General features: G+C 60.5%; 1 protein-coding gene across 9 annotated transcripts in view; it reads right to left on the reverse strand.

Annotated features, from left to right (window-relative positions):
- Window positions 1-561: 561 nt before the first annotated feature.
- LOC120241172 (TRIO and F-actin binding protein) overlaps window positions 562-13,438 on the reverse strand; it is a 60,050-nt gene continuing 47,173 nt past the window's right edge. For 7 of the 9 annotated variants that reach the window (XM_039246137.1, XM_039246139.1, XM_039246136.1 and 4 more), the window contains 9 exons: window positions 12,075-12,594; window positions 11,351-11,461; window positions 6,088-6,235; window positions 4,305-4,407; window positions 3,633-3,792; window positions 3,441-3,554; window positions 3,161-3,247; window positions 2,237-2,400; window positions 562-1,319 (listed from right to left, as the gene is read on the reverse strand). In XM_039246137.1, the coding sequence (XP_039102068.1) occupies window positions 2,239-2,400; window positions 3,161-3,247; window positions 3,441-3,554; window positions 3,633-3,792; window positions 4,305-4,407; window positions 6,088-6,235; window positions 11,351-11,461; window positions 12,075-12,594 (1,405 nt within the window). In that variant the 3' untranslated portion in view covers window positions 562-1,319; window positions 2,237-2,238. Of the gene's footprint in view, window positions 1,320-2,236; window positions 2,401-3,160; window positions 3,248-3,440; window positions 3,555-3,632; window positions 3,793-4,304; window positions 4,408-6,087; window positions 6,236-10,807; window positions 11,181-11,350; window positions 11,462-12,074; window positions 12,595-13,438 lie in introns of those variants that run through there. The other 2 variants (XM_039246143.1, XM_039246145.1) reach the window with 1 other exon arrangement.

Below are 13,438 nucleotides of genomic sequence, written 5' to 3' on the forward strand. Positions count from 1 at the left end.
GGGCTGGCCCTGGGGTGGCCGCACCCACCACCCGCTCCCACCTTGCCCAGGGCTGGACGTGACCTCTGGGCGCAGCCTCAACAAAGGACTGAGGCTGAAAGGCACCCATCTGACAGCAAAGCAAATGGCGGCTCAGGGAGGGGACGTGGCCGGCCCCAGGTCGTCAGGGACAGAGCCCCAGCTCCCCCTCCTCTTTCCAAGGCCTGGGCCTAGCGCCCCCTCCGGGTGAATTGTGGGGGGGGGCCCCCCCGCACAGTGCAGATTCTGACTCAGTGGGCTGGGGCAGGGCCGGACTGGGGAGTTGCTAACCGGCTCCCTGGTGACCTGGTTTGCGGGGTCTGCAAACCACACGGTGGCGTCGCAAAGCCACAGCCTCAATGGAAGACCCAGATTCTCAGCTCCGCCCTCAGAGCCCACAGGCCACCCTTCAGGAAGGGTGGAGGGCCCGGGGTGAGGCGGGGGGGGGGGGGGGGGGGGGGGGGGGGGGGGGGAGTGTGGGTGGTTTAGCCCCGACCTCCACGAACCAACCCGCCCCCACCCCAGCCACGCTGGACGCCAGAGCTGCGGGATCATTTTATTAAGTTAAGAAGGCTCACGGAGCAGGAGAGAAACGCCTTCCCGGGGCGGCTCCGGCGGTGCCACGCCCGGCACCCCCTCAGAGGAGGCGGTGGCACCCCCTCAGAGGAGGCGGTGAAGCCTTAGGGACAGCTGCCGCCCCCCTCTGCCCGTCTGTCCCTCTGCCCAGAGCCCCAAGGTGTGGGTCCCCTCGGGGCCGGAAGTAGTTAGTGGGAGGTAGGGTAGGAAGAGAGTGGCTGGCTCCCTGCCTCTCCCACTGGAGTCAAGGCTGCCACACCGCCAAGGCTGCGCCTCCGCTAGACCCCCCGAGGGGCAGGGCCCAGAAGCCAGAGCCCCATGGCCGGAGGCAGCTGGAGGCAGAGGGGAGCCGGTGACGGAGGCACACGGCCTCCAGGAATTGTTTCAAAGTATAAAGTGTTCTGAAGGGAAGGGAAAAAGGAGAAAAATCTATATAAAAATCTCTTCACATATAAAATCCTGAAGAAGGTGCAAAAGGTAAGACCCAGTGCGAGGGGTGCGCTCAGATACGCAGAGTGTGTGTGTGTGTGTGTGTGTGTGTGTGTGTGCACGCGTGTGTGCGTGTGCGTGTGTGTGGTGGGGACAAGTGCACGTGGGGCCCACGGCGGATGGGGAGAAAGCTTGGCTTCTGACTTCCGTCCAGCAGGAAGGAGGGCGACTGGCGGGTCCCCTCAGGCTGCGGCGGGGAGGGGGGCACGTCTGCCGCGGGGCTGGGCCACCAGGACCTGTAGAATGAGAGGGAGCGGCAGGCTCAGGCCAGGCAAGGGCGGCCCCCACGGCTGGGCCCCAGGCCTGCTGCTCCGGGCCTCCCACCACAGGGCGGCCTCCCCTCAGCATCTCGGGAAGTCCACCCGGACTGCTCAGAAAGCAGCGGCTCTGGGGGCGCCCAGGGGCCTCCGCCGACTTGGGCTCAGGTCACGATCTTGCGGTTTACAGGTTCGAGCCCCGCGTTGGGCTCTGTGCTGACAGCTCAAAGCCTGGAGCCTGCTTCGGATTCTGTGCCTCCCTCTCTCTCTGCCCCTCCCTTGCTCGCTCTCTCTCAAAAATAAGTAAACACTAAAAAAATTTTAAAAAGAAAAAGAAAAAGCTGCTGTTCCAGGTAGACCTGGCATTAGGAAAGTCCCCATAGAAACGCTCCGGAGCCTGGTACGTCAGAGATGAACGTAAGACGAAGTCGGGGGCCAGGCGCCATCCGTGATGTCAGAGGCATGGAGCTCGGGGGATGCAGCGCCGTGGCTGGTTAGGGACGAGGGGCATGTGCCAAGCTGCGGGCCTGAGGTGGGCCCAGCACCCTGGGTGGGTGTGGGCTCTTCAGGCTGAGGGTGTGGCACAGCTGGCTGGCACGTGGGGGGGACATGGCAATGACCGGGTCCTGAACTGCGCCTCCCTGCCCTTGGAGAAACACGCCCAGGGAGACAAAGCGCCTTCCGGCTGAGTCGGACTGACTCCGCAACAAGCCCAAGGACCGTGCTGTCGCTAGGGCTGCTGTCCCCGTGCGGGAAAGGGAAACAGAGCCCACGAGAAGGGAGTGCCCCAGGCCAGCAGGCACAGCCATGCGGATGAGCGTTGGGCTCACACCTCCAGGCCCGGCGCCCAGCTTGGCCTTGCTCCTGCCCGGCCGTGCCCGCCCCGCGGCGCCTACCGTCACTCAGCCAGGCTATTGCACATCGATTCCTTCTCCTGCAGGGCGGCCGTGGCGAGGCGCAGGTGCTCCTTCAGCTGCTGGATCTCCCGCTCCAACCGTGTCTTGATGTGGTTCACCTCGTTGTACACATCCTGGTACTTCCCCGACGTGAAGCGCTTGTCCTGGGGGGGGCGCCGAGGGGCGGTGAGACCATGAAGCCTTCCCTGCCTGGCACTGCCTACCTGGCACCTCACATACATGCTCTCTGCACAGAGCAGCCAGGCCCCTGCACAGCCCTATGGCCCTGCCCCTCGCGGTGCCCCTCCCCCAGCCCCAAGCACGCCCATCCCCCCCCACCCCAGCACCGCCTGCTGAGGCTCCAGGATCATTTTCATCTCCCGAGACAGAGGGAGGCAAAGGTTTTGTCTAAGACCACTCGGCAGTGAACCCGAAGCCTCGGGCCCTTTCCGTGAGTCTGCCTCATACCTGCTCACGGAGCCATCAACACACAGAGGGCGTCAAAGACTCAGGGAGCGGCACCAGGCAGGCCGGACTCACAGCCCGGGGGCCCAAATCTGGGCCCTCCCCACAGCAGGCCGTGCTGCTTCCTCATTGGCACGCAGTCTCCAGCCCACGGGGACCTGGGCCTTTTTCTGTTCACGGCCGTCTCCCATGCTCCGAGCACAGTGCCCAGCACACAGCAGGTGCTCAGTAAATATTTGCCGAATCAATAAAAGCAAGCGCGGCCTGGGGCAAGTCACTGACCCTCTCTTCGCCTGTTTCTTTGTCTGAAAATAGGGACAGGGACACCTACGTGAGAAGAGGCCCAAGGAGAGCCAGGACATGCGGAGGCAAGGAGTGTAGGAAAGTGCCTGGCACAGAGCGGGTGCTCACAGGCGGGTCCAGGGGCTCCCTCCCCAGCGGCCCCCGCTCAGGCCCTACCTTCTGCAGCATCTGCAGCTCATCCCGCAGGCACTGCACCTCCTTCTTCAGGTACTGGAGCTCGTTCTCCTTCACCCGCAACAGCACCTGGGGTCAGGGGCGCCAGGCTGACACAGGGCCAAAGGCCAGGGCCACCCTGGCCCACAACACCCTGCAGCCTGGCTTCTCTCTGCCTCAGGGCCCTAGGAGGCAACTCCCAGCCTGCACCAAGACCCACCGTGCCTCCGTGGGCAGGCTCCTCCAGGAAGCCCTCTCTGATTTCTCCTTGCCCCTTGCTCACCTCCAGCTCACAGGAGCTCCGCTCGCTGCTGCGTCCACAGCCGTCACTGGTGCCCTGCGAGGCGATGAAGCCGCGCAGCCGGTCAATCTCCTCCGACAGGTGGGCGTGCAGCTCCTGGGAGGCGTGGGACGGTCAGCACGGGGACGACAGACCGCCGTCCCCAGAGCCCCGCTGCCCCTGGGCCAGGCTCACCTGGTTGTGGCGCAGCAGCTTCTGGCCCTCCTGCTGGCAGCGCCGCAGTGTGTGCTCACGCTCCTCCGCCTGCTGGGTCAGGGCCTCGATCTCCAGGCACTTCTGTGAGTACTGTTCTGACAGCACCTGCAGCTCCCGCTTCAGCGCCGCCACATCTGACCTGCCCGGGGCGGAGGAGGGCAAGGACGGCGTGGGACTCAGCTCAAGACAGACCAAAGCAGCTCCAGACTCCGGGTTCCCACCCCGGTTTTGCCTTCAGGCCTCTGGGACCTGGTGACAGCCTCTCTGGGCGGCAGGTGCCTCCTGGATGAGGGGCTGGGTTAAGCCTCGAAGGCCTCCCGGGCCCTAACACTCCACAACTGCGCTCTGTGGCCGGGGGGGACACCTACCGGCCAAAGGCGGTACTGCAGCCCCGCTCTAGGGGACACTAACCGGAAGTGGAGGTGGAGACCAGCGAGTCAGGAAGGGGTCTGAAGAGCTATTTACGTGGACTGGCACAGGGGTGTGGCTGAGGCCCGCCGCTTCTGTTCCCTGTGCCAAGTGACTAGATCGGGAGTCTCAGCTGGGAGCAAAGTGAGGGGCCTGAGCACAGGTTCCCGCCTCATCCACACCAAGCCCTCAGCTCAGAAAGAGGCCCCGCCCACAGGCCCCAGGGGCCGGGGGCCAGCTTACTGGTGCTGCTTGCGAAGGCCATCTGGACCCTGTTGGAGGCTCCGCGTCTTGCTCAGTTCTTGGCTCAGCTCCTCCTGGTAGGCCTTCTTCACGGCCTCGATGGCTGCAGGCAGGGCAGAGGCAAGGAGGGATCTTGGGGGGAGGGGTCGGCAACGGTAAGCCCGACCTTCTCCAAGGCCCCACAGGTACCATGCAGGCAGAAGCAAAGAACACTGGACCAGGCCATATCCGGCCCTGAGTGGCTTTGGGTACGTTGCTAGACCTCTCTGAGCCATCTATCAAGGGAGGATGACAATCCCTGTCTGATGGGACAGTGCTGGGGAGACACCTCAGCATCTGACCACTGGCACCTCTTGTCAGTGATATCCAGGTTAAGACCCCACACAGCTCACCATCCCTACAGAGCCTGGAGGGCTCTTCAACAAGGCCCAGCTCCCTCGCCCAGCCTGGAGGTCAGGAGCGCAGGGGCTGCTGCAGCCGGTACAAATCCGTGCAGCTTTACGCAGGGCACTTAACCCCTCTGGGCCTCCGGTCCCTTGCTGGGAAGCAGGGATGCCAACAGCACCTTCTCTCGTCGGTTACTGGAAGAGGCATGTGGAGCACAGAGAGCCATGCTCGGCCCAGAGTAAACGTCCAGTAAACGCTCCCGTTGGCTTATTTTTCAGGCTGTGAGCAACCAAGGACCCAGGGTTTCCACACCCACGCAGCGTTACTGAGAGGCTTAAGCGAGCCCCCATCCATAATCTTCTCCGTAATTCTAAAATCCGAAGGCTCTGAACACTGAACGTTTTTCATAACTTTTGGTGGCAATCCCGGACCCGACCAGATGCAGGGCTTTTGCGGACATTCTCAGCCGACGTAAGCATGACTCTGGGAAATTTCTCTGTAAAAACCTTAGGGCTAGATTTTAGGGGAAAGTCCAGACTCCTGCTGGGAAGGATGTACTCAGTTATCTGCCTAAAATACAAAACACAGCAGCCCCGGGGTTTGCGACGAGGGGCCATGGGCCCAAGCGTGGGAAGCACGTGGCATAGAGCTGGCAGGTGGGAAAGTTCTCGATCCCGTGACTTCTCTCACCCTTTCCGTTACTCTGCAGATCCCACGGGAGCGCCTAGGAGGGGCCTGGCCCACCCCGCAGGTGCGCAGGGAACATGGGGAGGAAGGGAGTTGCCCAACATCTCGGGAACCCGTTTCTGGCTTGGGAGAGCAGGGGGTGGCGTTCAGGGCACGGCTTTGCAATCAGGGTGCTCTGAGCTCCAATCCCGGCCCTGCCGTCTCCAGGCTGTGCCACCCGGGACAAGTCACTGACCTCTCTGAGCCTGTTTCATCATCTGCCCCTCCGGCAGGCACTGCAAGGGCTAAGGGTGCTCACGTGGGGAACGGGGCTTGGCAAAAGGTCATGCCTCTCCTCCTGCTCTCCCTAGGGTCCAGCCCTCTCACCCGGGGAGACGGCACTGCTGTGGCTGAGCAGTCTCCACCCCCGGTGCACACCTGGGGTGGGAGCTGGAGCTCAGTGGGTGCGTGCGGCTTGGGGCAAAATCCCCAGTGGCTGCAGGCCCCTGAGGGAGAGGAGTCACAACCAGTGGGACAGTGGGGTGGGGGGGAACCTTCTATTGCCTTGGTTTCCCCTTCTCAAGTAGGAGCAGAGGCCAGCTCTGGCGGTTCCAACCCCTCCTGATGCCTTTCCCCAGGTCTGGCACCGAAACCCCGTCTCTTATGGAAGGTCCTCCCTGAATCAGCGAGGAGCCACAGCTGGGAGGCTCATGGGGCGCAGGGTCCTCACCCGAGGCCGTGGCTGCCGTCTCCTCGGCCAGGAGCCACTCCTTCTCCTGCTGCAGCCGCTGCAGCTCCCGCTCGTGATGCCGCTGCAGCTCCTCCATCACCTGCTGGTGCGAGGACTCCATCTCGGCCAGGCTGCGCTCGCACGCCTCCTGTGGGCGGGAGGCCAGCACGTCCCAGGGCTGCCCCCACCGCCCAGGACAGGGCCCCCCCTTCCCCAGCCCGGGGCGGGGAGCCTCAGGGGCAGGCTTCTCCACCTCTCCTCCCTGGACCCCGGCGCCAGCGGCCGCACCTGCCTCTGCTCCCCCAGTCCACAAACCTCACCCTGCCACTCTCCTTCTTCAAACCTGCTGAGGCTCCTGTCCTGCGGGGTCAAGTCCCTGCTCCCTGGTCCCACCCTGATGGCCTCAGGCGGGACCTTTCCCCACCAAGGAGCTCCAGGTGTATGGCATGTTCACATCTCTGAGCTTTTGCTAAGACCAAGCCCTCTGCCTGGCACGTTCTTCTGCAACTTTCTCTTGGCCTGCAGCCCAGCTCAACGTCCTCCCTGCTCTGCCTCTGGACAGTCCCTCCCCTGCCTCCAAAGGCTCTGCTTCTGCTGCGCTAGAAGTTCTCCAAAGACAAGGAAGCCCTGATCTAGCTCGCAGTCCCCGGGCTGGACGAGGGCCTGACACGGGGCAGGTGCTGAGTAAGTGAACTGAAATGGACATCACAACAGAGGCCCCGGAGACAGGAGTGGCAAGTCTGTAGAAGGCTGCCAATACCCGCTGCTTGAGAGAGTCAGCTGTGCCGGGTGTGCGGAGGGCGGTTTGGTGGCATCCTCACATTTTTAGCAACCCCATCCCTTGACGTAGCAGCAAGTCACATGTGTACAAAGACTTGCGGATGAGCGCATTCCCTACGGTAAGGCTGGTAACAGATGAAAACAGGAAACGATCTTAAATCCCTAACCAGGGAGCCCTTAAATAAATGATGGGATCGAGCCTTACAAAGGCTCCCGACAGCTGGTGAAGGACAGAGCTGCCCACGTGGGCTGTGTGGAAAGGCGCGTCCCAAAAGTTAGGCGGCACAAGCCGGTCTCTGACAACACGTATTGTGCAGTCCCCCTCGTGAAATAGAAAACAGAGCCATGCATCCGAGTATGTGTATGTTACACACAGAAAAAGCTATGGAAGGGTACCATGGGAGGCAGGGCAGTGGCGCCCACAGATGTCCATGCCCTACTCCCTTGAACCTCTGAATGTGTCACCTTACGTGGCAGCGGAGAATTGAGGCTGCTAATCAGCTGACCTTAAAATAGGGAGACTGTTCTAGATTACATTCTGTACCCAAGGGGGTCCCGGGGTCCTGGGATGTAGAAGAGTAGGTAGGAGGGCAGAGAGGGAGAAGTGACCACAGAAGGTCAGGGATGGGAAGTGGGAGGGACCAACCTCTCTATCGCAGGCTTTGAGGATGAAGGGAGGGGCCAGGGGCCAAGGAGCACAGGTGGCCACAAGCCACCAGAAAGGAAACGGGCCCCACCTGGAGCCCAGCAAGATCATGTTAGGCCGCTACCCTTCCAAACCCTGAGATGGTAACTCGGGTTCTTTAAGGTTGTGATACTTTGTTTCAAGAGCAATAAGACTTGATTTGTTTGAATTAGTTTTGAAAATGGAAACCTGTTTTTTCCGTATTTAAATTTAAGATCATTACGAAGCGAAGGGGAAGAGCCCCAGAAGAAATCGAAGCAGAGGCCCAGATACGCCCCCTGATACCATGGGGCACGGTGGGTGGGGACCGACCCCACCTGTCCAGTAGCCACGCAAGAGGGCCATCAGGGCCAGTTTGGGGGAAGGGCAAGGGCAAGGCCTCCTGGCTGCAGGTGTTCTGAGCGGGAGGCCAAGGAACGTCTGTCCCTCTGCATGCGTCCTCTGGGTGCCTCCAGTTACAACAACACAACATGGCTTTGGCGTTCCACACACTGGGGCCAGAGCCTCGCTGTACCGGGAGTGAACCTGAACGAGCCCCTTCCCCACTCTGAACCAGGGTCCTCATCTATAAAAGAGGCCCATAAGGCCAACTCATGAGGGTCCCTAAGATAAACCCACCTACAGAGGTGGGAGCAGCACAGGGGGCGGGGACTGATGATGTTCTCTCAGGGCCGGGCAGACCCGGCAGCTAATGGGGGCCCAGAGGCAGGAACCAGACCACGAGGGGGGGCTCCTAGAATGCTGTTCCCTCTGACTCATCTTCCCGAGGGCCCAAGGAGTCCAGCAATCCCCTATGCTAGGGATCAAAGCAAATAAAGGAATGCCTAGAACTTCCCCTACGACGGGCTGCCGGGACCCCCCCCAGCTGCCGTCCTGTAGACACAAGCCCCACACGCTACAAGAAGATACCAGAATGAAGATACCAGGTTGGGGAGTTCATCCCCAGCTGTCCGCTCTCCAGGGTCTGCTGAATCCCCAGCCACCTCCTGATGGGCCGGAGAGGGGACACGCACGGCTCAGCTCCTCTTCTCTGCCACCCTCCACATCCGGGGCCCCTCCACCACCCCCGTCTTCGGCTCTGTTTCCTCACCATTCCCTTCCCACCCCTCCCCCAGCTCCGTCTGCACCATTCCATCCCAACCTAACAGGACGAAACCCTGACAGCCTTTATGGTGACCAGTGGCCCCATGGGGACCAGGAAGCCTGGATGGCAGGCACAGGTCTGCCTCCCGCTTGAGGGGCTCACCTCCTCTCTGGGCCCCCGATTTCCCCTTCTATAAGCCGAGAAGTCAGAGCAGTGCTTTTCAGACTTCCTTTTAGTGGCAGAAAATTTTCCCAAAGGAAATCTAATGCAGGGTCTAACAGTAAAAGAGACATTGGGGCGCCTGGGTGGCTCAGTCAGTTAAGTGTCTGACTGGCTCAGGTCATGATCACACGGTTTCTGGGTTCGAGCCCCGTGTTGGGCTCTGTGCTGACAGCTCAGAGTCTGGAGCCTGTTTCAGATTCTGTGTCTCCCTCTCTTGACCCTCCCCTGCTCATGCTGTCTCTCTCTCTGTCAGAAATAAAAACATTAAAAAAAAAGAGAGACAAGTCTGCTCCGACACCCCTGGCTACGAGTGGACCCACCCAGAAAGGCAGCCCCTGGGGCATCCAAGTTCAAAGCCCTCTGGGCAGGGGTTTCTGAGGGTGTCCCAGCTCAGAGGTGTTAGGCCTCACCCAGCCCACTGCGTCCTCTAGCCTCCAGAGAGCCTTTGACAACATGGTCCTCCCCCCCCATACCCCCTCCCTATGTCAGGTGGCCCCAAGGCTAGGCTCCCCTCCCCCAATCGGGTCCTAACTCCCCTTGGCCCTGGTTCAATGCTCCACCCACCACTGGGTCCCAGAGCTCCCTGGCCTTACACAGCCATCCAGCCTCAGGGCCCCTGGGGGCCCTCCTCTGCCTGCTTTGGGCCCACTCACCCAGTCCTGACCTCTGCTCCCCGCACCCTCCTACAGCCCTCACCCCTTCAGTCACTGTCCTAGGTCCTGACTGGCCCTCGCCCTCCCAAGAGGCCCTCCACCCTGACCCCACTTTACCCACGTCACTGTCAGACCCCAAATCTCTTCAGGTCTGCAGAATGAGATTCCAACTCTTTGGCTTGCTGGCAGTCTCCACCGCAGACCCCCATCAGCCCCCAACTTCTGACCCCAGCCCGTGCTCCCGCCCCAAACCAGTGCTCTGCACAAGGCCTGCCCCCCACAGGAAGCCGGCCCGAGAGCCCCCCACACAGCGACCACTAATCCTGGAGCTTCTAGAAGGCCCCCTACCCGGACCCTAGGATCCCAGCACTCTTTTCTACTCTAGCCAATGGCAAACTGACTACAGGCAGCTGATGGTCATACCTTTGGCAATTTTGTGACATGATTCAGTGTAGCCATTTTGAAAGTTAAAGTATATGAGCTTACAATTAACCACATTAAAAACAAAAGGTGATACTCATGCATCGCTTCCTAATTATTTCACTGTATTTTATTATTGTTTGTGATCTTGAGATTTTTTTTTTTTTTAAGATTTTATTTTTAAGCGATCTCTATACCCAATGTGGGGCTTGAACTCATGACCTCGAGGTCAAGAGTCACACGCTCCACTAACTGAGCCCGCCGGGCACTCCTGTGCTCTTGAGTTTATTTACATCTTCTGTACCTTGGAAGGTAGAAACGCTCTACGTGCACATGTATCTTCCCAATTCGGTGTTCAGGGACGTCAGCCATAGTGGGAGTATTTACACCATGGAAATGGGTAAACATGGCCAAGTCAGGGCTTGACGTATCATTTTGTTGACTGTCCGGACTTAAGCAAGGGACGAGAAAATGCTAAGGGTGCAGATTAAACTTCCAAGGGTGCCACATTCCGGAGCGTGACATTGTAACTAGAACACAGACCTGAGAAAAGACTCTAAATGGAATATTCTCAAAACTGTCATCCAATTCGACCAAGAAGCTGCTTGTGACACTGATCAGCTACAGTTTTGACGTATATCTTTTTGTTTTACTCGTTCACATAGACAAAGCTGTCAGCCGACACCTGCGCGTTAGAGCGACACTCGCTTGTTGGTTAGCTGTGCACACAGGCGTTCAGAAAAACCAGTGAAAATCAAAGTCGATTCCGAGAAAAGTCAAGTTGCTATACGTGCAATTCACAAGACAAGCTATATACTTTGTACTTGTACACAGCTGTCCTGCATCTACTTTAGATCAGTAAGCTGGACATGTACGTTAGCGTGTAATGTGTTTTTCTGCCAGACCGTTACCAGACCAATATCGCAGGCGGATGGGGTGTCCCCTGGGGGCTGCTGGAGGCTCCCACATCCCACGGGCCACCCGGTGCAGGGCCTCGGCCTGGGAAACGGGGGCAGGGTTTCCCTGTGCTCAGGGAGGGACCCTGGGGGCCTGCCCGTTGGGGATCCCACTCCTCACTGGCTCTCCTTCCCCAGGGTGGCATGGGAGAAGGGGTCCAAGTGCAGTGTCCCATGGGAGCTCACACAGGCTCTGCAGTCAGCCGGAACCGACCTCAAATCCCACCTCTGACATCTGCAGCTCGGTTGGCCTCGGGCAAGTCACATAACCTCTCATAGCTCAGTGGGCTTATCTGTAAAATGGGCACAGTGATCGTGTCTGCCTGCTGGGTACGTTCAACGAGATGATGCATACACGATGCCTCACACGGGTCCCGCTATGCTCCCAGATCAAGCTGTTTTCGGAAACCACGGCAAGCAGAAGCCGGCCCAAAGCTCCCACCGAACCACCCCTCGGCCTCACCTGGGAGATGTAGCCCGGGGGGATGTGGCCGTCCTCCTGGGACCTGGGTGCGCTCGGAGGAGCCTCTCCTTGAAGGCGCCAGGCCTCCAGCTGGGCGCGAAGGGACTGGACCTACCGGGGAGGGAAGAGGCGAGGTCAGGGTAAGCCTCAAAGCCAGGGAGGGGCTGGCGGTCGGAGAAAGGGAGGTGGCCTGCGGTGGAAATGCAGGCAAAGGGGGACTTCCAGCACTTTCCCGGATGGCCAGGTTGGTGACCCAGGAGAACTTTGTCCCAGAGAAGACTAACCAGGGTTGGAAGCAGGACACCGCGGTCCCAGATCGTTATCACATTTATGCAGGTGGCGGGGAGACTCTGCGCCTCAGTTTCCCACCAGGACAAGGTCTACCGTCTGGGACCACGCGACCGCTGTGAGGATTGCATGAGCCACTGTAGGTAAAGAAGGCCTAGGGTACGGTATTCAGAAGATGCTTAATAAGTGCTCTCTCCCTCCTCTTTGGTTGCTGAGGACAAAACTAAGGGGGGGGAACCACCCCAAAACAAGAAACACCAAGGTCCAGGAAACAAGATTCCAGTTCATAAGAGTGGGGTACCCCACAGTGAATCAGGGGTGCGCTTCCCATTACTTTAGGTATGCAAGAGAAATGCCACAGCATGACTGCGGGGACAGGAGGGGCGCTGGGGTGGGTGGGGTGAGGGGGCTCCCTGAGGCCGGCCCTGACGCCTACCTCCTTCTCCAGTGCCTCATGGCTGTCACCCGGAGGCCCGCGGCGCTCCCCGCAGCTTTGGTTGAGCAGGGCGGTGAGAGGCACCCGCTTGTGCTCCCGCAGGGGCAGCTTCTCCAGCTCCTGCCACTTCTTCTCGATCTCCTCGCTGAGGCGGCTCTGCTGGTCCTCGGTCAGGGGGGCGCCCAGGCCCCGGCGCGGCACCTCGCCGGCCGGCGTCTCCACAGACCTGCTGTCCGTGGCCTCGAACCACCTGCGGCGCTCCTCGGAGCGCTGGGCCAGGTCCCGCTCCAGCTCCTCCTGCTTGGCCGGGCGGTCGAGGGCACGGGCCGGGGTGCGGGCCCGCTGCGGGGAGCCCTGCGTCAGCGGGGAGAGCTCCACGTAGTCCAGGGCCTGCCGCTGCCCCTCCGCCTTCCGCGGGCCGCCTCGACCGAGGCCGTCAGAGCCCACCCGCTGCTCCCCCGCCTTCAGGGAGCCCCTCTGGGTGCCGTGCGGCGTGTTCTCCTTATTGCAGTCCGAGAGCCTAGGGCGCCAGCAGAGCCGCGTCAGGACGCGTCCGGTCCCCAAAGGAGCGCTTCCGGAGCGCCACCCATGTGCCAGGGGCCCAGGACAGACCCCGGGGGAGGAGCTACCCACTCTAGCGGTTACAACTAGAGCTTCACCGTGAACGGACCCCCAGAACCATCCCGGCTCCGACACTTAGCGGCAGGGCTGGCTTCCCTTCTTGACCCTCAGTGACCGCATCTGTGACATGGGACAGCAACGCCTCTCCTGGGATGGATGTGAGGACTAGGCAAGCACAGGTGCATAAAGGCACCAGAAGCCCTTTGCCAATGCCGACCAGAGAGTTATTCCAAAAGTGTGGCTTAAGGCAAGGTCCTGGGCTCACGAGGCTCGCAGTGGAACGGGGAAGACGTCCACGGTCACGGTTGAGGAGGTGAACAGTGACCTCTGGGTGCACAGGGCGCCAGCAGGGGCAGTCCTCCTCTTCTTCCCTTTGTTGCCCAACCCAAAACTACACTTCCCGGCATCCCTTGCAGCTGTGTGGCCACGTGACTACATTCTGCCCAGTGGTGCGAGAGGTGGGCCCCTTTAAAGGACTGAGCATGGCCTGGCCCGCCTCCTTGCTGGGACTCCAAGAGAAGAGAGCCAGGGACAGAGGTGTGAGCTGTGGGCCACAGAGCTGCCCCACCAGGCCTGGAGGACACACCCCTGGGCTGTTCTGGAGACAGAAAGAAATCTCTCCCTTATTTATGCCCCTAGGTTCGGGGCTTCTTTGTCACAGCAGGTGAGCCTACAGACTAAACAGCAGTCCGGCTGCACAGAAAACGGTCTAGAGACGGCTTCCGTGCACCTCCCTCGCGTGA

This window comes from Hyaena hyaena, unplaced genomic scaffold (assembly GCF_003009895.1).
Source record: "Hyaena hyaena isolate Hyena2069 unplaced genomic scaffold, ASM300989v1 scaffold_280, whole genome shotgun sequence".
Classification (NCBI taxonomy): Eukaryota; Metazoa; Chordata; class Mammalia; order Carnivora; family Hyaenidae; genus Hyaena; species Hyaena hyaena.